The 27,719-nt window shown below is 45.7% G+C and overlaps 1 protein-coding gene across 2 annotated transcripts in view; it reads left to right on the forward strand.

Annotated features, from left to right (window-relative positions):
• Positions 1-27,719, forward strand: part of SMTN (smoothelin) — a 981,050-nt gene that overhangs the window by 379,029 nt on the left and 574,302 nt on the right. For both annotated transcript variants that reach the window (XM_085636208.1, XM_085636207.1), the window contains exon 7: positions 22,782-22,884. In XM_085636208.1, coding sequence (XP_085492334.1) covers positions 22,782-22,884 — 103 coding nt within the window. The remainder of the gene's footprint in view (positions 1-22,781; positions 22,885-27,719) is intronic.

Here is a 27,719-nt window from a genome sequence, read left to right on the forward strand (position 1 = left end):
GAATTGGGTTCTGTATGTGCAAAGGCCCTGGAGTTATAGTGGAATCTGAAAGGGTTGGCCTGAATTCCTGATTCAAATGTACCTGTGGAATATAGTTAATAAATGTACTATTGTGAAGTCTAGATAAAACGGGAGCAATCTCTTCCCTCACCATCTGTCGACACTGGGCAAGTAAGTCCGTAAGGAGGGCTTGAGCCCAGGGAGGGGAAGACCGAGATTGGGGAGATTTAGGGGGATAGAGGTCGATCCTTGTACAGGTCTCACTCTGTTTCTTTCCCTTTGAAACCCCCCCCCCCCGGGGAGCTAATTTTTCCTTCCTAATTTTGGTAACAAATCCCTCCGTTGTAGACACAATATTTGAAAGTGGGGGTGGGTCGGAGACAACAAGAACCACATTTTGATCACAATTAGAGTCTATAGAAATTGGACAGTCATTCGAGGAAGACTGATTAAAATGGAGACAGTCCGGGGTAATAGAGAGACGCCTCTCAGTCTGTTCAATTTCAGAGGTGACAACTCCAATCGCCTTCTGGAGCATTAAATCAATGGCGGTAGGAAGAGCTAGAGAGGGAGAGTGCAGCTGTAGGCCAGAACGTTTTGCTGCACAAGCACGTTTTCCCTGTATACGGGAAGGGGGGACTTTGGGCGCCATCAGAACCGAAATACAACAGTACCTGAATGTAGAGGGAATCGGATCGTTGGGCGTAGGCAGCACAAGTAAATCCAAAGGTGCACAGATCAGAGGGATAGCCCAGCCCAGGCTTCTCCGGGCAGTGACGGGCTCCTCGCCTTTATGTGCCTCTGGCGCCACCTGATGACGATTCGGCGCGTTTCGCGCTCAGCCCCCTGGGTACTGTAGTTCGTGGCCGCAGAACATTTCAGAAGGTCTCTTTGCTGGCATCCCCTGCTCCGCGAATAATAACCACAGATGCATCTCTGAGGGGATGGGAAGTGTTCCTGCAAGACCTTCAAATCATTGGTCGTTGGCAGCAGCATCATAGTCTTTTCCACATCAATTTGCTGGAACTAAGGGCAATTTGTTTAGCCCTTCAAGCATTCCTTCCAAGGATAAGGAAGTCATCAGTTCTCATCAGGATGGACAATACAATGGCAATGCATTTTGTCAACAAGCAAGTGGGTACAATGTCCCCTCTATTGTCACTGGAAGCTCAATGCATCTGGAAGTGGGCGATCCAGAGTGGGGTTTCACTAAGAGCAGAACATCTTCCATGGAATCTCAATGCGACAGCGGATACTCTCAGAAGGCTCAAGTCTGCATGCCACGAATGGGAACTGCACCAGGAAACACTGGACAACATTTTTCGGCTCTGGGGTAAGCCATCCATAGACCTATTTGCAATGCCGGAACACAGGAAATGCTGGTACTTTGCAAGCTGGCATCACCATCCGGGATTCTGGAGGAACGCGTTTTCGATGGCATGGTCAGGCACCTTTGCCTGCGCTTTCCCTCCCATTCCCTTGCTGCCAAGGCTTCTCATGAAGATAAATGCAGAGCCCTGCAGGATGATCTTCATAGCTCCATCTTGGCCATGCCAGTATTGGTACACAGAGCTTCTTCTCTCTGAGAAACAGCCGATTCTCTTGGATCCTATCCCATGGCTACTGACAATGTCCCGGGGTCAAGTGCTGCATCCAGACCCCAAATCGCTTCGATTGGCGGAATGGCTCCCGAACACAGAGAGTTCGATCATCTGACCCTGTCCATGGAGTGTAAAGATATTCTTTCTCACACCCGGGCACAGAGCACTAATAAAACATATCTAATAAAATGGAAGAGGTTCTGTCTCTGGTGCCAGGAATCGGTCGTTCATCCTTTCTCTTCTTAGGGGCATGAGATTCTGCCTTACATCCTTTCATTGCCGAAAGCTGGTCTAGCTCATGCATCTGTTAAGGTTCTTCTCACAGCTATTTCATGTTTTAGGAGAACCTCTTCAGGCCCCTCTTTATGGTCAGCGAGAATCAGCAAACAATTAATGAAGAGACTTTTAAGGGTCTTTGCTCCGGTCAAGCCTCCTCCACCACTCTGGCACCTTAATGTGGTCTTGTCTCAACTCATGAAGCATCCTTTCAAACCTATCCACAAGGCGGAGCTAAAATTTCTGTCATGGAAAGTCGTGCTTTTGCTGTCTTTGATATCTGCTAGAAGGGTTGGTGAGATGCAGGCTCTCTCTAACCAGGAGCCTTTTCTTCAAGTCAAGGATGACAGAGTGATGTTACGTACCAACCTCAACTTCTTCCCTAAAGTTCTATAGGACTTTCATTTAAACGAACCACTGGTTCTAAAAAAACATTCCCGCAACCTACAACACCTGTGGAGTGAGCGCTTCATTCTCTAGATATTCAGCACTGTTTAAAATTCTATCTCCACACAACGAAAACCTTCCGAAAGTCACCCCAACTCTTTGTGGCATATAGTGATCCTTATAGGGGCCATTTCCTGTAAGCCCCTCCAGGGAAGAGTCCATGCACATTCTCCTAGAGGGGTTTCTGTCCCTACAGTCCTGTTTTCTGGTGTACCTATCCAGCAGATTTGCAGGGCAGCAACCTTGAAGAGTATCCACACCTTTACCAAGCACTACTGCTTGGATTCTTCGGTTCGCAGTGACACTGCAGTGGACCAAGCGGTACTGAGGAGCCTGTATCAATGATGGTGAGCTTACTTTCTCATTACTCCTTCCTTTACATTCTAGGAACCTCGCACATTCTTTTATATTATTTTTCTTACTCTAGTCTTTCCTTTTCTCATCCCCACTTTATGTGTATTTATACACACACATGTCCAACACACACACACACAGATATATAATGTATTTCGATGCCCAGCATTAAATTCTTTGTTTGGGCATGAATTAAGAGTTCAAGACTAGAACATTTGCATTTTCCTTTTATTCTTCATCATGTATATTTTATTCAAAGATGATTACAACAAAAATGGGCTCCTAACTGCTGACTACTCTGATTTAAGCATGTGAATCTATGAAAGTGCCAATACTGAAGTAAGAAAATAAGTTACTTACCTGTAACTTTAGTTGTCCAGTATAGATTCACATGCGACCCACCCTCCTTCCCTGAAAAGCTCACCTTGTGAGACCTTTGTGGTTAGTTTTGTGGCACTAGTGTTGTGAAAATCTGAAGGTCTGAGGTTCTCTCAGGACGGTTCTAGAAGGGAGGGTGTTCTGATTGTTTAAGGCCTTATTTTAGTCTCTTTTACAAAAGGAGATGGATATGTTACAAAACTGAAATGGGCCAAGGCCTGTTTTTCTAGTTTATTCTAACTTTGCATTGCTGTTTTGATATACCGGGGACCCATCTCCACGACTGGGAATGATTCAAGCATTTGAATCTATGAAAGATTTCAATACTGGAGAACTAAAGTTACAGGTAAGTAACTTATTTTCTTTAGGGCATGTTAGGCCCCAGCAGTAGAACCACAAAAGTGTAAAATTATTCACAAATATGTACAAAATCGACAAAGAAAACACAAGGAAATGGAAAAAATTTATTTATAACCCTAGGTCTCCACTATCTCAAAAATGTACCACTATTATCCCTTAACACAAATGAATCCCCTCTCGATCCCCTACTCCTAACTCCAGGCTGTCCAATAGAAAACAAACTAAAAGTAAACAGCCTCAAAAAAGGACTCTACTCCTAAAGCCAAACCATCCAACACAGACAAATAAAAAGTATACAACCTCAAAAAAGGAACATAAATAGTGGTGCCTGGCCTCCCTCAAAAAACAAACTTTTTTCATAGAAATTCATTAAACTTGCTTGATTATTCCCAAACAGTACAAACTCCAAGGGTGTGGATGCAGCAGAGATTGCAGACAAAAAGAGGAAGTGATGCTTTTCTTCAAAAATTGTAATTGTATTTATATAGCGCTTACTACCCCTAACGAGGCGGCGAAACGCTTTGTCGGCGAGTAGCACGCTACTCCAGAACCCATAAAGGATTAGTGGTGAATTAGTATAGTGAAATATGAAAGTATTTGAGTGGTGGATATGTTAGTCAGTTTTTTGGATTGGGAAGGATAGTGGAGGGATAGAAGAGGGAATGAGGGTTGCATTTACATAGCACTTGCTACCCCTGATGAGGTGTTGAGGTGCTTTTTCGGGGAGTAGCACGCTACTCTGTAAAGGATTAGTGGTGAATTACTATAGTGAAATATGAAAGTAATTTGAGTGGTGAACATGTTAATCTGTTATTTGCATTTAAAAGGATAGTGGAGGGATAGAAGAGGGAAGGGTTTAGAACTATTGTTTTATTTATTTTTGTTTTGGAGCTCATAGCAGTAGGAGGAGGCTTGGAATGAGTAAAAGGGAGGTGGAGAGGGAAGAATCAGAGGGAAGGGTTTAGACAGGTTTGTTTTGGGAGATTGAAATATTAAAAAAGGTATGAGATGATGCAAGGAGGGGTAGAGGAGGGAAGAGTCTAGAAAGGATTATTTTGGGGGTCATAGTAGTGGTGTGGGGTTTGGAATGAAAGAGAGTGGAGGTAGAGGATATATTGACAGAGGTATATGGTGAGAAATAAGGTAGTGCATTAGAAAGAGTAGTAGAAAGAGGTTTGAGATGAGTCAGAGTTGATTTGATGAGAAATTAAGTGGATTCAGAGAGGTGGCCTGCCAATGGCCTCACAAAGTGGCTATCTGCCATGTATCCAGTATGTGCTTTTCATGGCTTTCGACCAGGCTCACTTCAGCTATCTGCAGTGGAGCTTGGTAAGACAGCCTGCCTGGTCTTAATGTGCTGACAGTTTGTCAAATTTCCCCAGATTCAAGACGTTATTTGAGAAAAACTATTACTGACCCCCATTATCTTTGTTTGCACCCCAACGGATCTGCTCAAAACGTCTCATAACCAACAGAAAGCTAAACGCCCGCCAAATTCAAAGTGGATTTATCAAACCGTGCTAAAGATATTAGTATGTCTAAAATATTTTCCTCCCCTTACCTCTGCCCCGCCTCCCTTTGCACTGGGCCATGTAGTTAGTCTAGTTTACTTACTACTTTGTTTATGAAATTATAAGCTAGTATAAAATATCCATGATAAAATGTTCATAACTGATTAAATCTAAAACATACATTTTGGTGTCTCGTTTATAATAAAAAATAATTCTCTTACAATGGTTTCTTACAAAATAGTGAAAATACAAAGCCTGGTCAGTCAAATCAATTTTTTTAAGCAAGAAAAATCTTCGTATTTTATAGAGATGCTTATTCTGCACACGCCTAATTTCTACTTCGCATGAACACTTCAACAAAGGGAACTGTGCAATAAACGGTCTGCGAGGGAAGTCTCGCGAGGGAGATCTCTTGCACCCATGTGCTGGAGGTCATGTGCTTAAAGAACATAATCCAAATGATTACCTAAGACCCATTTGATACAATTACAGATGCTTTGATTGCCTGAGGATTTGCAAAAGTGTTGTTGGTATGAATGGAACAGAGGTTGGTATCCAATAAGATCAGAAGCATCCTATGTTGTCATAGCAGAGAACAGCACTGTGGTGATCTCGGTATCTTTCAGAAAAGAAAACGTGGAGATGCAACTCCACTGCTACATTTACAGTAAATTAAGTTGGCATGGCCTTAGTTCAGTTAATCACCTAGTAAGTTTTGTGCAGCGGGTGTGTGGGGGCGACGACAATCTCAAATTCATTTATATGCATCCAGAAAATTGTATAAATTATTGATCGACAGCATCCACAGACTGATTCGGGTTCTACAACATTCTTGTTGCCTTAATTACAGTATGCATCCTTTTATTTTACTAAATCAGCCTTCTAAATCTCCGTTCAGGTTTTGAATATGGACAAATAAGTGAACATACTGTACATTAATGGCACTCAATAAATGCACAATTGGCTAAAACTAATTAAAAAACATGCAGCCAAGACATGGATTGGGAGCAAGGACACAGCTATTAATCGTGCATCAGGTGCAGTGCCACGGAGTTCTGGTGGCCTGAGGGGCCCTATGAAGACTGATTCATGTTTCATTTTGCTTCTTACTACAATTTAGGACTAGCCAACAACGCCTTAGGTAACTCAGCCCATAGTCTGTCATTGACTGGTTGGATATTTCTCCACTTGGTGGACAGAAATGCCAGCACAAGTTCATAAAACATGCTAGTTGTTTCTAAAATCTTTTAATTAAAATGCCTTTTAATGGTGAAGACATTTACGTCTTCCAAGTTGGTTTTACATTTTGTGGCTTACACTTCGTACGGTGTAAGTATTTAATAACTATTTAAAAATAACTCACCCATGTGGGGCTCCAGCTTGACTGTAGGTACTGTAGTCGGTAGACGACCCTTCATCCAGCACCGATCATATTGTTCAAAGAAGAAAATGACCAAGGGTAGAACAAAGCAGAGGGAGGGGGTCTTCAGGATAGGAAGAGAAAGTTGCTACTGTGTGTACAGTAGCCTCCCAGTGTCTATGGCACTTTCTTCCTGATAATAAGAAAAGTGTTCGTGCCGATCTCATTGTTTCTGGGCATCTCAATTTTGGTTTTGACCTGAACCGGATTTTCGTTACATGGCATTATAATTATAATTACTCGTACATTTCATGATGTAAAATGTTGCTGGCGTAATTACAATTTCGCCAAGCCTAGTCCTAAGTGGTAATTTATGAACTGAAAGCATGCAAAGCGATTCGCCAGAAGCTGAAGTGTGGTCATTCCCAGGGATATGGACCCTTTCTGGGTTTAGATGTTCATGTATGTTTTTCCCAGTAATTGGGTTGTTTAATAATGTTTAATGTTTCTATTTTCGGGAGATTTCTTAAAAGTAGGTCATTTGGCTTTGCTGTCTGAGGCTGTTTACTCCGGTATGTTTCAAAGCTTAAGGACCGGCCTGTGGAGTTAGCTTCATAGTTTTGCAACTTGAACTTCTGCGGGAAGAATTAACAATGAAGAGTTAGGAGTTTCAGATTCTTGGGTTCTCTGGTGTCGGATTCTCCCCGTATTCCTCTGTGTAGCTGCACTTCATATTCAGCGTTTCTCCTAAGAAGGATGGAAATGCAAATATTGTGGAAACAACTTTCTTATTCCCAGATGAATCATCCTTTGTCTGCCATGTACCCTGAGGGGCTAATTCACGTCAAATACTAAGATTTTATTTTTTGTAGGGATTGATGGTTCTCCCTTCTCCTTCCAATAATTGAGTGTTCTTTTAATGTCTAGAATGCCTAATAGCTTTAAGAGGCCTGGCAAAGCAGTATTTTTCACTCTGTCCACACAGTAAAACAATTGTCTTATTTTTCTGTGTTGGTTGCCTTAATTGCTACTGTCTAGCTCGAGGCCTTTATCGTGCTCAGGTAGCTTCACTTGTGAGGTTTTTTTTCTTTCGGAAAGAGTTGTCTCATGTATTCCCTTTAAACTCAAGTGCCGAAATAGAAAACAATCCGTGTATATAATTCTTATAGTGATTTTTCCTGGTTCACAATATTGTGGAATATGAATGTGAATGCTTCCAGTTTCTTAAAATGTGAAATGTCTCATCAACATTTAAATAGATGTTTCTTGAAGTTCATCTTTGAAGAAATATAAAATAAGGATTGGAAAAGCTAGTAGATCTCACCTGTGACACCGAGGGTGCAGAATTGGTGGATTTGCCCATGCTTGTTTTGATTTTGCCATATTTATATCAAAATCATTGTGCACTTGGCTGACATCTTAAAATGTTTTCTCCATGAAGCACAACAAAATTCAGTTCCCCTCTTGAAATTTTGTTATGCTTTTTGAAAAACAATGCAAAATACCTACTATGCACGTGCATGCCCTCACACAGGTGGTCATCTTGGAATGGTTTTTCATAAAGTATTAGAATAAAGCATTCAAAGATGGCTGCTGTACATGGGCACAAGTGGTCATCTTTGAATGGTCTCTAAACCATTCAAAGATTGTCACAGTGTGCCGAATTAGCCCACAGGTGGCAGACGAACACTGGGACACAAACCGTGGCTGAGGTGCTGGCTGCAGCTGGGATAGAGCAGGATGGAGGGAGGGAGAAAGAAAGAGGAAGGTAAATCAAATAGTCCCTACTGCATTGCAATCCAAGGTCCGCAAGTCAACAGTAGAAGGTTACAACTCATCCACTCACAACACAATGCCACCGAAATCCCCTTCAGGGCCAGACAAACCATAGGGAGGAAAGCCAGGAGCAGAAAACTGCGTAGGCAAGAAAGCCATTTAATGATGAGCAAGGACATGGGTTGGGGGAGGGGGGCGGGGGGCAACATTTAAGCATTTAGATACAGTGGGTCTATAGGCGAGATCTATTTAAAAAAAAAAAAAGAATAGAACAGTAAATGGCATCAAATTATTTACCCTCCAACGAGGATACTCTTAAAACAATATATCTAGATGTCATTGTACACTTTCGCTGAATTTCTTTTTTTTTTGGCAACTAAAGTATATATCTGTTTGTCTCCAGTAAGGCTACTAAATATATTTGTGTGTTTTTGCTTTAGAAAACAGAGTTTATATTCAGTGAAATCTTGTAAATAAAATTAAGTCAACGTTTCCTAAAGTATATCATGGAATTGCCTGGAGATAGCTTTAGCTACATTACATAGATAATACAATCTATCGAAACATAATACAGCCTATACTTCGAGACGAAATTGCAGCGCTCTCACCTGATTGTTTTCAGTGTCATATACGTATTTACCAATCCAAATTAATCAGCTACTACTTGATTGCAACTGTCATTCATGATTTAAGTAGTTTAGCTATTGCACATGGCAATTTCAGTTCCTCTGTTTTTATAGTTGATAAAGTTTAAAATGAAAAGTTAACTAGGAATTCTGTAACGTCAACGAGCTTTTTGTGTCGCAGGTTAATATAGAAGTGAGATGCCATAAACATTTTAATGAATTTATTGCAGAATTTCGTGTGTATTCACCAGGTTTCTTGTGCCAGTGCGTGTGGGAGAATTCATAGGGTGAAGATGCATTGTTAAGATCATTGTGTTCTAAGTCCAGTCACACAATTTTTCATAGATGCACGTACTGCAGAGAATTTCCTATATCCTGTAGTTAGGACCCAGATTGTAATCCTAGTGACAGAGCTCGGCAGGTTACTGTAGCTGTTCATGAATAGTATGTGTATGTCACAGGATACAAGCGTAGTAAGACAGATCAATATGCCTGCCACAGGGTTTTCTATCTTCCTTGTGTGTCACAGGTTCCAAACATCAGGCCATAGCTCCATCACAACAGTACACAGGCAGCTGGCCTATCAGGAGAACCCTATTGTCTAAAAGAATCAACATAACATAACTATTTGTAAAGCACACGTTCGCCCATAGGTCTCTTGGAGCTGAATAACAGATGTTTATTGTTACCCAACTCAAAGGTACTCATTTTATCGACCTCAGAAGGATGAAAGGCTGTGTGGACCCGCCGGGATTTGAACCTGTGACCATGAGGTCGAACACAGGCCCCTGCAGTGGATGCATTTGTCCACTGAGTCACCAGACCCGGCTATAAAAAACAAAGCATTCTAAACTCTTTATATCCTGATTATTATTGTTTTTTTGTGTTTTTTTTATTCCAATATCTTTGTTATTTAAAAAGAGTTAATACACTTATAATATAATGCAATATAACAAAGCTTTATGAGATATACAATAAGTTGAAAGCAAATAAATACAGAATCGAAAATAAAATTCATAACAGAGAGTAATGAACTCACAAGGAAGCAGAATATATAAATTACATATCCTATATTTTATAAATTGAATTGAAAAATATTACAAACACCGGGTAGAAGGAATATGAGAGATCAACATTTGATTATTATTGTTGAAACTGACCTTGCCATAGTGCTTTACATTCTAGGGATTGTGAAAACTGGTTTGACACTGGCACTTACCGTATTTCTACCTAGAGGAAACTGGCCTGAATATGAGTCTTGACTTGTTTGTGCAATGTGGAATTGGGCTTCCTTTGATTCTATTTAAAAAGTTCTTGTTCGCAAATGTCTGTAGCATGTTTTGCTTTATAGCCAATGTATTGTATGAATTCTTTAGGAAAATACATTGATGGCTTTTCCAAGATGCTCTTTTACTGAGATAACCAAACTTATTTCACGTAGACCACTAAAAGGAAGCCAATGGCAACGTGTTTGTCACGACTGCCCTGGTTGTATCCAGCTAGTGATATTTGCTGAAGTTTTTTTTTAGCTCGTGCCAAACCATAAATTACCCACTAGAGCTTTATTTTGAATCCTGCCTTGTTCCCTCACCTGTCTGTATTTTTAGTTTCTATTCCTTCTGACTTGCTTGTATACCTTGATTTCCTTTCTGCCATGAATTTGTCACTTTCAAAGACAAATCCTACGTGTAGTTTTTTAAAAGTTTTTTTATTAATTTTGAGCAAAAGAGAAAGAAAAAAAAGCACTCAGGAGCCCACACGGACCCCTGCCCCCCGCACATCTTCCACAGAGCCTCCACGGCCATCGCTCCAGAGCTAGCCCTCACCGTCAACTCCTTCCTGGCATCAGGCACCTGCCCCATGGACTGGAAACGCGCAGAAGTGAAGCCCTTCCTCAAAAAACCCTCGGCCGACCCTACTGACCTAAAGAACTACTGACCCATCTCCCTCCTCCCCATCGCTGCCAAAGTAACTGAAAGGCTCGTTAACGCCCAGTTGACTACTTTCATCGAGGACAACGGCATCCTGGACACATCCCAATCCGGCTTCCGCAGCAACCACAGCACCAAGACAGCCCTGATCGCCGCCACCGACGACATCCGCATGTTGCTTGATCAGGGCCACACCGCGGCCCTCATCCTCCTGGACCTCTCTGCAGCCTTCAACACAGTCTCACACCGCACACTGACCACCAGACTCCACAACGCAGGGATCCAGGGAAACACCCTCAACTGGATTTGCTCCTTCCTTTCCCACCGAACATAGAGAGTCAGGCCCCCCCCCCCCTTTCTCTCCGAACCCACCGAAATCATCTGCGGAGTTCCCCAAGGTTCCTCTCTGAGCCCTACCCTGTTCAACATCTACATGGCCGCCATCGCCACCATCGTCAGACAGCACGGATTCAGCATTGTGTCCTACGCTGACGACACCCAACTCATCCTCTCCCTCACCAGTAACCCAGAAGACACCAGACTCAGCTTTCAGGAAGGAATGAGGGAAGTGGTCAGCTGGATGAAGGACAGCTGCCTCAAACTCAACTCCGAAAAGACCGAGGTTCTCATTTTTGGACCCCGCCCCTCCGCATGGAGCAACTCATGGTGGCCTCCCACTCTCGGCCCACCGCCCACCCCCTACGGAGCACACCCGGAACCTCTGCATAATCTTGGACTCCTCCCTCTCCATGAACCGCCAAATCAACGCTATCTCATCCACCTGTTTCAACTGCCTCCGTATCCTGCGTAAGACGTTCAAGTGGATCCCCCTTGACTGCAGAAAGACCGTGACACACGCACTCATCACCAGCAGGCTCGACTACGGCAATGCCCTCTACGCAGGAATCAACAAATCACTACTTTGCAAACTCCAAACCATCGAAAACGCGGCCGCCAGGCTCATCTTAGGGATACCTCGCCACAAACACAAGACCCCTCACTTGCGAGAACTCCACTGGCTCCCCGTCGAGAAGAGAGTCACCTACAAGCTACGCACGCCTACAAATCTCTCAACATCGGACCCAAGTACCTCAACAGCAGAATGAGCTTCCACACACCCAATAGGGTAGAGCCGACCTCGCCCTGGCAGAGATCCCCCGCGTCCGCCGAAGCAGATCCGGAGGGAGAGCATTCTCCTACACCGCAGCCACAGCATGGAACACCCTCCCAGTAGAAATAAGACGCTCACCAACCCTGCACTCCTTTAGACCGGTTCTCAAGACCTGGCTCTTCGACTGACCGGAGCTTCCCTACCTTTCCCCTCAGCGCCTTGAGACCCTCACGGGTGGGTAGCGCGCTTTACCAACCCCTGATTGATTGATTGTTCCGATTTCTTACTACTCTATTATCAATCAGGCAGTTTTGTAGGTGGATAACAAACCCTCATTCGACTTAGAGTTTGCTGAATTGAGATGCAGTCAGGCGTCCACATTAAACCTTTACATAGAATTTTGTTTTTCAAAGCATATATTTAAAAAAGCATTTAGGTTATTATGAAAAAAATCACACACACAAAATGAGTCAACCCATTAGCACTTATTTGCCTGTATAAACTTTTAATATAACCTTTGTCTTAAAATCCACAGTGAGTTGCGTTACAAGAAGGGTACTCGACTTGATCGTGGCAAATCGTCAATTATACCTATCCATATTTGGAACATAAGAAAGGTTAACAGGCAGACTTTTACGGCAATCACGTCAACATCCAGGAGACCCGGATCTACTTGAACAACTCCGAAATGAAAGACAGCGGCTAAAAACAGAGATCTGGAAGCATAAACAAGAAACATTATGGGCTCAGTTACGACATGCCTATAAAACACACGATTCGAAAAGATTCTGGCAGATAATCAATAGGAACGAGAAAGGCACTGTACCTGCAAACAGCGCTAATATCAGTGAGACAGAATGGGTACATTACCTAAAGTCACACTTCAAAGAGAGGTTTGACTCCTTCAGCAAGTGCATACTGTCCTAATAAAACCACTGTGGCACAACAGATAATTACAGCAACCGAAGTAGAGAAGGTCATCAAAAGTACCCGGCCAACTGTGCCCCCGACCCAAATGGGCTACCACAGGCATATTATTCAAACATCTTTACCCACAATGGGCGGTCTTCCTAGCGTCAATGTTTAATTTTATTTTTGTAAAACAACGTTATTCCTGATAGCTGGAGGGGCTCCATACTTCATCCCATTTTCAAAAAAGGCTTGGCATGTTCACCTAGTAACTATAGGTTAATAGCATTGATGGATGTTGAGTTAACATATTTTTCAATGTTGCTACTCCATTATCTGGATTCCTGGCCACACAGCAATGGAAGAATCCCCTTAAATCAAACTGGCTTCCAAAGGGGCCAAGGTACTTCAACCAGTCTTATGTCCCTGAGCCTAATCAGGAACAGAGCAAAAGCAACCAGGACACCTCTTTACCTGTGCTTTTTTATTTTAAAGCAGCTTTGGATGGTGTCCCCCAGGACAAATTATGGGTCAAGCTTCAGCAATGGGGTATTCCACCGAACATCCTACAAGCAATTAGTCTGGTATATTCGGACACCTGGGACAAGATCAAAATTGGAGATGGTGCCAACAACCTTGGGTGTAAAATAGGGCTGTGTCCTAGCCCCCTTCCTCTTTAACCTATTTCTGGCACTCCACTAAGCTAGACGAACAGAAGGCTCACGCTCCGACCGTTGGAGGACAACAAATGTCACATATCCTCTACGCTGATGACCTGGTGCTATTCCGCAACACTTGACTAGGACTTCAAAGGCTGCTTCACACTGTTGGAGCCTATACCGAAAATAATGGCCTGGAAATACATTTTTCGAAAACAAGTGTGATGGTGTGCAATTGTCCTTCTAAGATCAATAAAAATGACTTATCAAAAAAACAAAATTGACTAGGTCAAACTCTATGCATATCTAGGATGGAAAATAGACATAAATCGCTCCTTTATTTCCCAGAAGAAGGCGATAAGGGCGAAAGCGCAGGCCCTCAATTATGGCTTCACGTCACTGGCCAGATCTATTCAAGGCCTGGATCTAAAGCCCATGGGATCACTTATGAAAGCCAAACTGTTGTCAACCCTTGCATACTGAATGGAGATTATGCTGGGCGATGATGCTCTTTTTTAGAAGAATTGATGATAAGAGCCTATATAGATAAAAAGAGAGAGATAGCCCAAATAGTTCCAGGGAACAGGGCTCTTGAAACCATTAAGCAAAGGAAAAGATCCCTGGAATTAAATCACATGCATACTCATTCTAAGCACATTCACTCTATGGGCACTACATGTCCTACTTGGCTCAAAGAACTATCAAGCACTATTAATCATTAACATGTCAATTAGACCCATACTGAAATGTAATGTTTACAAAAATTTATTAAAAAATATTTTCTCAAATATGTGTCCGTTAAAAAATCTCGACAACAATCAGTTAATATACACAAAAACAATAACAATAGATAAAAAATCACAGTTCATACAGTACAGTGTCTTTAATCAAACATATTAAAACACACAAGAGCAGCGACCCAAGGAAGAGCGCAATATGATCTTCTATTCATCTGATCCAGATACAATACATAATGTATAGGGGGTCTTTAGTGAGAAAATGTCTTTCTTATCTAAAAGTCCCTTGTTTTTTGGATTCTTGGTTAGCACGAGCGTCAACGCGTTTTTGTGGTATATCGTCTGTATGGACACAGAACCACCTTCTTCGGGACGGGAACTGATAAAGGGTCAATTTTTTCTACTTTGTAGCGATTATATCTATACAAGAAAGAAACAAATATCATCCAAAATATCACCATACCATAATCTCCTCAGTTAAAAAGCATTCATTATTAAAGAATCTGTGTACTTGAAACCGGCAGGCAAAACTGACAAATTGCAGTCAAAGATACATCTCTCATATACGCACTACATTTCAGGTTGGGTTTCAAATAAAGTGTGCCTATCCCTTTGATTTTCATAGTCTCCTCCCATTTTAATTAAATCGAGAAAGGGCTACCTTCTCCACACACTCCATTCACACTTGTATGCTGTTATAAAGTATGGGGCTTATACTGACCATCAAAAGTGTAGGGCCGTATCATTTGATAGGGTTACTTGTTGTCCTATCGTACTAGATTATGATCACTTGATCTATTCTGGAAAATACAGAATAACTGTAAAAGGCATAGTTTATATGTCCTTAATTGGCTATTGCTACATAATAAGCTTTATTCATTTTCACCTCGAGATTTGCTATTCGAGTATCCTATCCTTTCTATTTTCAATCCACTGGTTTCCGTTTTTCCTTTTTTGAGATTATATGGGGCTCCCAGGTTCGGATTACACAGTTAAAAGCCTATATATCAACAGATAATATAGACATGGGCCCGATAAAGCGCTTGTTTATTTAAATTTCTGTATAGCCTAAATTATCATACATGCTCTCCCCACAGTTCTCATGAGGACTTACCTTAAAAGAAATATTTCCTCCTTTTAATTATATAAAGGATTCGCAGTGATATGGTAGTTTTATTCTGCCCGCATCATCTTCATTTCCCCGTAGACTTTTGATATGCCTATCCGGGTATTTTACGGTTACCGCAATCTGTGAAAGGCGCACATGAAAAAAGAGTGTTCGTTTTTCGTTTGAAATGTTTCTGTTTGATTCTTTCGATTATATTTAACTCTTTTAGTTAGTGATAACTTATTATGTTGCCTTCCTATACAGTTTTATGCACTGGCTACAGACCGCTACGTGGATCTCAAGTGTATTTCTATACATATAAACCCTTCATTTGGTATATACTCGGTAGTTATCCTACAAATGATGAATCTAGCTCCGGGGTGCATGCTACGCAAATCGCGCATCCCTATTTGTTTAAATACTGCTCTGAGTTATTTACCAAAAAGGAGAACGGGCAATGTTGTGGACTCGAAGTCCACCTTCGACCTTACCTTAGCGATACGGCGTCTTTCCTTCTTGTATTCTTCTGTGGAGATGTTATGACCTACTTCGTTACTCCATTTATATCCAGGTATCTATTACCCAAACCTCATGTCAAACCCCGCAAGACGCCGATATCGTCTCGTTAAGATTCCAGCCCTACCGCCCATGTCTGGCGGCCATCTGCGCCTTCCGGCCTGGTCACCCCCACGCTCCTGTGCCTGTGCCTGCTCCCGCAGCCCCAGCCACCCGAGGGCCGCCGAGCCCACACCAGCCTCCCGCAGCCCCAGCCACCCGAGGGCCGCCAAGCCCGCTCCAGCTTTCCCGCTGCCCCAGCCCGTGGCCCCGCCCCCCCGCCAGCCGATTGGCTCGCGCTCCCGCCTCCCCGCAGACCCTCCCGACCGGCTCCCTTCTTAAGGGGAGCCTGACCAGAACCAGGGAGTGACCACTGCGCCTTCCGGCCTGGTCACCCCCACGCTCCTGTGCCTGTGCCTGCTCCCGCAGCCCCAGCCACCCGAGGGCCGCCGAGACCACACTAGCCTCCCGCAGCCCTAGCCACCCGAGGGCCGCCAAGCCCGCTCCAGCTTTCCCGCCGCCCCAGCCCGTGGCCCCGCCCCCCCGCCAGCCGATTGGCTCGCACTCCCGCCTCCCCGCAGACCCTCCCGACCGGCTCCCTTCTTAAGGGGAGCCTGACCAGAACCAGGGAGTGACCACTGCGCCTTCCGGCCTGGTCACCCCCACGCTCCTGTGCCTGTGCCAGCTCCCGCAGCCACAGCCACACGAGGGCCGCCGAGCCCACACCAGCCTCCGGCAGCCCCAGCCACCCGAGGGCCGCCAAGCCCGCTCCAGCTTTCCCGCCGCCCCAGCCCGTGGCCCCGCCCCCCCGCCAGCCGATTGGCTCGCGCTCCCGCCTCCCCACAGACCCTCCCGACCGGCTCCCTTCTTATGACGTCCCCAGAGCGACCGCGCAGCGGACGCGCGCAGCGGGAGCACCGATTGAGCGCCGAAGGTGCGCCAAAGGTAAGCCCGTCCGCGCCTGGACCGCGCCCAGCGCCAGGACCCCTGGCCCCCGCAGACCCCAGCCCACCCGCCGGACGTACGACGCCGCCACCCTCAACGCACTCAATGCCGGCCGAAGCCCAGGATGCTACCGAGCCACCCCGAGACGCACCCACGGACCCTTCTGCTGCAACTCCTGCAAGTTCACCTGCATCCGGACCTGCACTACTCCAGCACCAACCAAGACCAAGACGAGCAACAGCAGCAGCCACCTGAAATGCATCCTGCTCAACACCCGCTCCGTCCACAGACACGCCGTCGAGCTCTGGAACCTGCTCGACACCACAGCCCCAGACGTCGCCTTCCTCACGGCAACCTGGATGAACGCCTCCTCAACGCCCGACATTGCCATCGCCATCCCAGACGGCTACAAGATCATCCGAAGGGACCGCATCAACCACACCGGAGGAGGCATCGCCATCATCCACAGGAACACCATACGCATCACGACCAACACCGACGACACCCTCGCACCCGCAGAGCACCTGCACTTCCAGGTCCACATCAACCCCAAGACCACCCTCAGAGGCACCCTCATCTACAGACCCACGGGACCACGCACACAATTCAGCGAAGACATGGCCGACTTCATCAGCCCGCACGCCCTCCCCTCCGCTGACTACATCCTCCTCGGGGACCTCAACTTCCACCTGGAGAACAACAACGACCGCAACACCACCACCCTGCTGGACAACCTCGCCAACCTTGGACTCAAGCAGCTGGTCACCATCCCCACCCACTACGCCGGACACACACTCAACCCCGTCTTCTCATCCAGCAAGGACATCGCCTTCAGCCACGCCACCGGACTCCACTGGACGGACCACAGCTGCGTCCACTTCAGCTTCAGAAGGACCACGATCCACCACCACCAGCAACAGGTTGCACGCAGAAGCTGGAACAAGATCACAGCCGACCAGCTCGCGACCGCCCTGAGCAAGAACCCACCCACCAGCGCAACGAACCCCAGCCAAGCGGCCACCAACCTCACGAAGTGGATCAGCGACTGCGCAGACGACCTCGCCCCTCTGAAGACCCCGACTAGCAGACCCGGTAGCAAGAAAGCCCCATGGTTCACCGACGAACTCAAGAGCTCCAAGAAGAACTGCCGAGCCCTCGAGAGAACCTGGCGCAGAGACCCAACACCGGACAACATGACTGCCCTCAAGCTCGCCACCCGAAAACACCACCAACTCATCCACGCCACCAAGAAAACCGCATTCAAGGAACGACTGGACAACAACGCACACAACAGCAAGGAACTCTTCAACATCGTCAAAGAGCTCTCCAACCCCAACGCCGGTAACAACGACATCACCCCTTCACAAGACCTCTGCAACTCCCTCGCCTCCTACTTCCACAACAAGATCGCGGACATACACAACAGCTTCAGCACTCAACCGACGCACGCCACGACCGAACCACCGCCCCCCACCACCACCCTCCGCGCCTGGACCCCGACCAGCACCGAAGACACCGTCCGCACGATGAACTCCATCCACTCCGGATCTCCTACCGAACCCTGCCCTCACCACGTCTTCAACAAGGCCGACGCTGTCATTGCACCCCACCTGCGGGACATCATCAACACCTCCTTCGACACCGCTACCTTCCCGGAGAGCTGGAAGCACGCCGAACTCAGCGCTCTACTAAAGAAGCCATCAGCCGACCCCACCAACCTCAAGAACTACCGCCCCATCTCGCTGCTCCCGTTTCCTGCAAAAGTCATCGAGAAGACCGTCAACAAGCAGCTGGCCGCCTTCCTCGAGACAAACGGATCCCTCGACCTCTCGCAGTCTGGCTTCCGGACCAACCACAGCACCGAGACCGTCCTGATCGCAGCCACCGGATGACATCCGAGCTCTGCTTGACAACGGAGAAACAGCGGCCCTCATCCTCCTAGACCTCTCCGCGGCCTTCGACACTGTCTGCCACCGTACACTAGTGCAGCGTCTCAGCAACGTCGGAATCCAGGAAAAGGCACTGGAGTGGATCATCTCCTTCCTCGCCGGAAGGACACAGAGAGTCCGCCTCCCCCCGTTCAGATCTGAAGCCACCGAAGTCATCTGCAGCGTTCCTCAAGGCTCCTCGCTCAGTCCAACCCTCTTCAACGTGTACATGAGTCCCCTCGCAGACATCGCACGCCAGCACAACCTCAACATCATCTCCTACGCCGACGACACCCAGCTGATTCTCTCCCTCACCAACGACCCCGCCACCGCCAGAGCCAAACTCCACGAAAGGGATGAAAGAGGTAGCCGAATGGATGAAGAACAGCCGCCTGAAACTGAACTCGGACAAGACGGAAGTCCTCATCCTGGGATCCTCACCCTCCGCCTGGGACGACTCCTGGTGGCCCCCCGCCCTATGCAGCGCACCCAAACCAACAGACCACGCACGCAACCTGGGCTTCATCCTGGACTCCACCCTCTCCATGACCAGACAAGTCAACGCCGTCTCCTCGTCGTGCTTCAACATCCTGCGCATGCTACGAAAGATCTTCCGGTGGATCCCCACCGAGACCAGGAAGACGGTCACCCAGGCCCTCGTCACCAGCCGTCTGGACTACGGCAACTCCCTCTACGCCGGAACCACCGCCAAACTCCAGAAAAGACTTCCGCGAATCCAGAACGCCTCAGCACGACTCATCCTGGACATCCCCCGTCGCAGCCACATCTCCGGACACCTGAGAGACCTGCACTGGCTCCCGGTCACCAAGAGAATCACCTTCCGTCTCCTCACCCACGCACACAAAGCCTTACACAACCAAGGCCCAGGATACCTCAACAGCCGCCTCAACTTCTACGCTCCCAAACGCCAGCTTCGATCAACCGGCCACGCCCTCGCCACCGTCCCCCGCATCCGAAGAGCCACCACAGGGGGACGGTCCTTCTCCTTCCTCGCCGCCAGGACGTGGAACTCCCTCCCGACCCACCTCCGCCTGACCCAGGACCACCTCGCCTTCAGGAAGCAACTCAAGACCTGGCTGTTCGAGCAGTAGCGGACCCCCCTCCCCTAGCGCCTTGAGACCCTCTGGGTGAGTAGTGCGCTATATAAATGCTTTGATTGATTGATTGATCTTGAAAGGACCTGTGTGTATTACTCATAAACTCTCCCACAGGGGCTTATTTACTCTCCCATGTAAATCTGGCGGCCATATTAAGCAGACCAGTATATATCTATCCTAATTACTCTTACCTGTATATACCAGAGTACAGTCATCTTCGTTAGTTCTAAGTCACAGCCTACGCCGTCCCGCGGCCATATCTCCGAGTCCTGACTCATATCTAGAGTGGGGCTCTCTGCCCTCACCGTGTGCTATTTGGTCGCCATATTGAAAATATTTTCATACATTTCTATCTAAATACTTTTGTGTTTATTCAAAAGGTGTGTTAACTTTGTTGTATATTATCTCACTCTAAGCGACATGCCCCTATGCCATGAGAACAAATGATCTCTTCTATATTGTAAGCACAAAGGGATGATTTGCTCGTAATAGTCTTTCTCCCCTAGTTCTATTATAGCTTTCTTCTCAATCCTCATAATGTAAATAACTCAATGGATCTACCTCAATTATATTTCTAAATAATGGTCTCCCAGTCCTCCCTACTATTTAGACCATTTTTTATCGTGTCAAATTTAATCATAAACCATTGCTCCTGATGTTTTCTACGCTGTGTGATAAGAACCTATAAACAAATCTTTAGGCTCCACAACTCGGCCTCTCATGCGCAAATCCAGCTAGAATTCCTGCTTACAAAACAGACACTTGCTAGACATGCAGCGTTTGGAAACCTCTGTCATAACCTGCGAGCAGCAGCTAAAAAAAAAACCCTGCTCATCTAGTCTGGATCTAAATTACCTTGTAACGGTGCTCACAAGAAATATTTAAAAAACAGCATTAAGACGCTTGAACTGGGTGACCTTTGGACCTCTAACATCTCTAGGCAAACCTTTAAGAAACTAGTAAATAAATCTACTAAACTGCAAAGTTGGGTGGCAGACAAAGAAAGCCTGTCTAGATGTCACCCTGGGTGGCTGGTGTTGAAATCATTTTCCACTCTAAGAGAATCAGCCCTGCTAGCCACACCCTTCCACCGGAAGATCAAAAAGTCATTTCTGCCCTACGAGTCGGAGAAATACCCACGCTAGACCTCATGCTAAATGAAGGATGTACGGTCTAAGGGAAGATCGGTCCTGCCGTCTATGCCACCAGGGGAATGAAACACTGCTTCATATTGTTTGTGTTTGTCCTGTTTTGATGGTTCTACAAAGATTTCTATTAAGGCGGGATTCCTTTAACGAGGAATTAGGTCGTGCAGGCCTGCACTGGTGGAGTCAATGGAGCCAAAAAACATCATGCTGAACATTAGACTGACTCAGTTATTGAACATTTTTAAGAAAATGATCAGCTAACAGGTTATGCGATGTGTAATCTGCAGGGGGTCCCTGAATGTAATTCTAAAATGTTATAACTCAGAAACCTCATATCTTAACTATCATGCACAGATAATTGTTAAGGACGAGCTGCTAGGGATTGCAATAATCAGCAGCTCCCTATCCCGTTAGGCTCAGATAAATACTTTGTCTATTTTTATACTTTTAATAATGTGAAGTCTTGCACAATTGAACTTTAGCAGCGGGACCCATAGCCCAACTGGCACTGTATTTATACCTGCCTCGGCCCTGCTTATATGAACCTTAATTACATATATGAATTTACTTAAGGGACTTATTAGCTATCTGCATGTCAAGCTTGCGTTTTTAGACATTATGGTAAAGATCAGCCGCTGTTTAGTCACTTTTATCCAACGTAGCTTAGTGTTTGGTTTTCCGACTAAAATACCTAGGATGGAAAGTTGAAGAAAGCAAAGAAAGGGCTTGTAGCATAATGACTGGTGGCTGTATTAGTCATATGACAAATCTTCTTTTTATCCATTTTGTATGCATTTTTAAACTGTGTGATTTTGTTTATGGTTTTAATTGACTGATAAAGTAATTAACTACTAATCTTTGTCTCGAGGGTAGGTTGTCATTACATAATTGCGTCTCTTTTTGGTTTCTGCGGAATTCTGGTCTTTTCTATTCTATTTCCATATTGATTATTAATTTAATATAAAATAACTCAGTTTCATGTGGCGCAATTTTGGAAGTCGCAGCATTTGTCTCCCTTTACCCACCCTCGGTACAAGGCTAGTGAGTCATTCGGGGTTTCCAGCCAAGCAGTTACAGTTTGTATCTCTCGCATTGTGCTAGTCTCCAGGTCCCAAGAGGTTAGGAAACATTTTGCCTGAAGATGTAATCTGATATTTTAGCTGGCCAGTCGTGGAATAGTGCGATAGCCTTGGCCGGGTCCTAAAACACACAAGTTTGGTTTTCAGAGGTTATTTTGAGTAATGCAGGAGACTCCTAAATTCTGAAATGCTCTATTCAGAACTTCAAATGCTTTGCTTCCCTGCTCTGTAGCTAAACTCACGCCCAAAAAAGTGTATATTCTCACACCATTTTAGAATACCTTCCCTCTTTTTTTATTCTTTACCATTGCAAGCATGTGCAATGTTAATCCACACCTTTTATTTGCAGTATTATTGTGGGGCTCTTCAAAATATAATGCAGAATCTCCATTTCGAGTCTTACTGTGAACAGGACGCTCTAAGGTTCTTAGGTCATCTCATCAGAGAAATTGCAAAATGCTCTCAAAAGCAGCTTGCTAACCATTGTCCAGCTTTTCAGTCTTACATGTTATGATCTGCCTAGAATCCTTTTGACTCATTTACATCCCTAGCATCATCCTTCACTGTATGTTTCCTCTTTCTTACTCCTAATGCCCTAATTTGTTCTATCTGTTCTGTTCCTCCATACCGTCAGCAGACTGATGGAAACCTCGTATGTATTACCCATTCCTCTCATTCCTCCATTGTTCGGTGGTGGAAATGAAAAGTTAATCCACTGGAGTTGTTGGCTGGGGTACACCCTATTATCAGATTTTGCTTTACACTCGCCTTTTAGAGACTTTTAGCATGCTGAAGTGTCTTTCTCCAGTTGTTTATATAATTTATTTTGCCTGTGTTTTGACCTGATTTCACACGTTCTGTTAGATGCTGGAGCAAGATGACCTAGAGGAAAGAGGACACATAAGGTCACAGATAAGAGAACTGCGGGCGGCACAGAACAAAGAGGCAAAGGATGCTGCAGCTAAAGGTGTGTGTTAAATATGAACAAGTACATTCTTGCCTGGACTTCAAAATCTTCTCAATCGATTGCCTTTGTATTTTTTAAAGTACCAAGATTCTTACTATTTCGACTTTGTTCCCATTAGGTCCCATTGTTTTGAAAACCTTCCCTATATTATGTGGGGCAGAAGATGAAAATAATAGATTAAAGAGATGTGCTTGAATTGCCACTCGTTTCCTATATTCTCTGGTGTATTTAACGGCACAAACATGTCCTTCAATGTGTAAGGTAGTCTTTACAGAGTGAAGGCAATGATGAATTCAGTGACCCAGGTCACTGACTTGAGTCTTTCTATTAGGTGGATAAATTCACTTTAGGCATGGTCTCTTGTCTCTTTTAGTTGGCAGTGAATTCATTGCCTAGTAGATCTTTAGAATTGTTTGTTTCACTTTGCGCCAAGAGGTGACTTGCTTGATAGACTGAATGGCAGGGCCCTGCGCCCAAATGCAGGTGCTGAGTATGGTTAGCTAGGAGTAGGGTTGGCATGCTTAATGTCTGAGTTGAAATGTTTTATGCAATTAGAGAGAGTGCCTGAGATTGCAAATAAGCCTGCAGAGAAGCTGTTGCTAGATGGAACTTCCAGGGTGTTTCTGCCTCCCGTCTCTCCAGGGGAATGATTATCCTAGTACTCAATCAGCATTTATAAAGTACAGCTAATCACCTGATAGGGTGTCCAAGTGCTTGCAGGTCCCAAAGGCTTATTCGAACAGCCAGGTCTTGAGGGCCATTCTGAATTCCAGAAGTGAGGTAATGGTCCGAAGGTGAGTGGGAGGCTGTCCCACGTCTTTGCTGCGATGTGAAGGAGTGTCCTCCACTTTTGCTTCATAGATGCAGGGTGTATGGGCAAGTGAAAAGGAGGCGGAGCATAGTCTTCTCGGCGTTGATTAATGTAGGTGGGTCCTTGGTTGTGTAGAGCCATGTGTGCATGGGTGAGCAGTTTCAATTGGCATGTCTTCTGTACGGGAGCCAGTGAAATTGCCTGAGGTGGGGTGTGATGTGGGTTCATCAGAGAAGGCCAAGGATGGGAGTGGCTGCAGCGTTCTGTATGGTTTGAAGTCTCCGTAGGAGATGTGCGAGGATTCCTACATAGAGGGTGTTGCCGTAGTCCAGTCGGCTGGTGATGAGGGCTTGTATCACAGTGCGTCTTGTGTGTAGGGATAGCCACCTGAAAAACTTACTTAGCCTGAGCAGAATGAGGAAGCAGGTGGAGGAGACGGCATTGATCCATGATTTCCTGGTGAGCTTGTTGTCAATGATGATTCAGAGGTTTGTAGCGGGGTTAGAGGGAGCGGGTGCGGGTCCTAGGTCGATGGCCTTGAGGTGTCATTTCATGTGTTGTTGCTATTGTCAAAGATCAGTACTTCCATGTTGTCTGTGTTTCAGCTGCAGGCAGTTGTTCTTCATCAAGTCGGTGACGTTTGTCATGCATTTGTGGAAGTTGGTTCTGGTGGTAGTGGGGTCGTCAGTGAGTGAGATGATGAGTTGGTTGTTATCTGCGTAGGAAATTATGTTGAGACCGTGGGTTCTGGCGATGTTGGCAAGCGGGGCAATATATGAAGAGCGTGAGGCTGAGGGATGATCCCTGGGGGACACCACAGGTGATCTCATTGGGGTCAAAGGTGAGAGGTAGATCCTCTGGGTTCTCCAATCAGGAAGGTGGGGATCCATCTGAGCACGTCTCCTTGGATGCCGTTGTGGTGGAGTCTTACGATCAGCATGTGGTGAGATATGGTGTTGAAGGCTGCTTAGAGGTCGAGGAGGATCAAAGCTGCTGTTTCTCCTTGTTCGAGGAGGGGTTAGATGTCGTCGGTGACTGAAATGAGGGCGGTTTTGGTGCTGTGATTGTTGCGGAAGCTGGATTGGGAGTCATTGAGTAGCTGGTTCTGCTCCAGGTGTATAATTCACAAGGGGGAGGGAAAGTGAGCAGAAAAATGAGGTGCAACACCCGTGCTCCCAAGAACACATATCAAACACTCTGAAGGTTAACTGTTCCTATGGAGGTACACTGGTCTACTAGGCTGCAAGTAGTTTTTCAGAAGAGAGGTGAAGATAACTTTTCTAAGATAGATAGTTCTCAGGTTGGATATCATAGAAAGTGTGAAAGTTTCTCAAATTTGAAGAGTTGCCCTCATATGCCTGTTAAGGTGTCATGCTTCATCATAGAGCGTTTTGCTCTTTGTGGGGTTAGGAACAATTACTCAGTGGTAGAGGTTGAGGGAGCTCTTGAACACTGCCCTGTTGTGAGTGTCTTTGCTGGTGCGCCATCGCCTCTCTAACTGTTTGCTGTCTCGTTTCGCTGTTGCGAGTTCTTGGGTGTACCAGCTGGCCTTTTTGGAGGATTGTTTCTGGCTGTAGCTATTGATGGGAACGATGCTGTCTGCGCAATTGGTGATTGAGGCGTTTAAGTTTTTCACTCCCTGTTCAAGGTTGGTGGCGGTAGCAGGGTTGGCGGTGTTGAGGGCGTTCTCCCAACTGGCCACTGAGATTTTGTTCCATCTCCAGTGGGGGACGTTAGTCATCTTGGGGCTGGCGGTGCGGGGGCTGGAGATGCTGAAGTGGACGATGGAGTGATTGGTCCATGTGAGTTGTGTGACATGGTTGTATTTGAAGCGCTTACTGCAGGTGAAAAAATTAGGTTCAGCGTGTGTCCTGTGGTGTGTGTAGAGTTGTGGACAACCTGGGTCAATCCAAGGCTGCTCATACTGTTGAGGAGCTATGCGGTGTTTTTGTCGTTGGGGTTCATCGATGTGGAAATGTAGGTCTTCGAGGAAGATATAGTCGCAGTGAGGTCTGCGATTGTGGTGTAGAAGGTGGAGAGCGGGCCTGCGGGTTGGTATGCGAGCATGCCTCTGATGGTTGTCTTGTTATCCGTGTGGAGCTTGAAGTGTAGATGTTCCATGGGGGTGGTGGTGTTGTCGGTGGTGATGGTACACTGTATCGTCTCTTTGTGGATGATGGTTGTTCCTCCTCCTGGCTTGTTTGTGCGGTTTTGGTGAGTGGTTTTATATCCGTTAGGAATCGCTGTGGCAATGTCTGGGGTGGATGTGGAGTTGAGTCAGGTCTCCGTGAGGAAGACGATGTCTGGTGCGAGTGAGGTCCCATAATTCAGTAGAATGCTTGTATGCTTGTATAGTGAGCGTGTGTTGAGAAGGACACATGCAAGTTGGTGTTTTTGTTCAGGTGGTGTGTTCAGGGTGGGGCTGTGGTGTGTGCAGTGGCAGGTGAAGTGACAGTGGGTGTAGGTGAAAAGTCCTACTGTGGAGCGTGAGTCTGCGTGGAGGCATAGTTTGTTGGGGCCTTGAGGTTGTGGAGCTCAGTGATGTTGTATCATCGGAGGGCGAGAGAGCCAGGAGTTGTGGCAGTGGGCGCAGTCCAGGCGCAGACGGGCTTGCCTTTGGCGGTCGAGATGCAGCGTGCATTAAGTAGGTCCTCGGGTGGACAGGGCTTCTGGTAGTGGAAAGAACGGTGAGTGGGAAAACCCAGTGGGAGAAAACCCTAGCAGCTGTGGTATCACTGGATCAGTGTGGAACAAGCAAGAACTGGAGCCCACATGCAAGTGGCAAGCTAGGTATCCAGGTGCCTACTACTGTGACTAGACGGAGAGTAGCCCTAGAGCAAGATGGCTGAAGTACCTGCTGGACATCTTAGCCTCCCACGACTCACAAAGAGATTAGTAATTTCACCATGGATAATAAGGTTGCACAGTAGAGGCAAGTACAATTCGAGGACAGGTATGTAATGTTACTAGTGTAACACCACTGATGCTGCGGCTGGGTTTGGGCACTAAGCAATGCCTACCTTCTCCTGGTTGTGTGCTGGCTCTAAAACTAGTAGTAGGCCAACAGTTCAGCCTTGTCCGGATCCCGGCAAACTATTCCCTGATTTTTTTTATTTTTATTTAAGTTTACATTTTGTTTGTTTTCCTTTAATTACGACCAGGGAGCAAGAGTCACCCCTCACATTTTTATACTATTTCATTCAAAGTATCTCCCTTGTTATTACGACCAGGGAGCAAGAGTCACCCCTCACATTTTAATTCTATTTCATTCAAAGTATTTTAGAGCATTTAAATCTCAAATAGGGCTTCCAAGCACTTAAGAGCTCGGGTAGTAAAAAGAAACAGCAACGCTAAAACACTGTTTTTTTTCTCTGAAATTCAGCAGGTTGCTAGTCTTCTAAAGTTAATCAGCAAATGCATTCCAGTGAATCGCAGTTATTTTGCTTCCACACAAGAGGCTGTGCTTAACCTTGGAGACATTTGGTAAACATTTATGTCTTGACCGACGCGGTCTGCGGTTTGGTGAAAAGAGTGCCTAGTCTGCATGAAGCCTGTCATGTTTCCATATCCTTCTTAAAAGTCATCATCATCAAAAAAATTTATTTTGGATATAAAAATCCAAAAAATACATACATCTGAAATACAATTCAAGGATAAAAATGGGGTAAAAACATTAATAAAAATAAGAATGGTAGATAGCAGCCAGTGCATACACAAAAGCCAATACCACACTTCTGCAGAAGCACACATGAGTAAAATACAGAGCAGCAAAAGAGTGAATAATAATTAAACTTAAATCCAAAGTACAAAGTGCGTCTGCCCTAAAAATGCTCCGATGGGAGAGACAACCAGGATGAATATTTTATTATTGAACACTAAGGATGCGAGAAAGCCAGACAGCATGGAGAAACCACAATCACCTCGCTAGTGTTGAAACTCAGAATGCGAAGTGCAGAGGCATTTGTCGAAAGCCCAGGAGTCTGCACAAAGGTTTTAACCATTGCTTACAGGGTTTGGCATAAGC

The sequence above is a fragment of the Triturus cristatus genome, chromosome 11 (genome assembly GCF_964204655.1).
Source record: "Triturus cristatus chromosome 11, aTriCri1.1, whole genome shotgun sequence".
Lineage (NCBI taxonomy): Eukaryota > Metazoa > Chordata > Amphibia > Caudata > Salamandridae > Triturus > Triturus cristatus.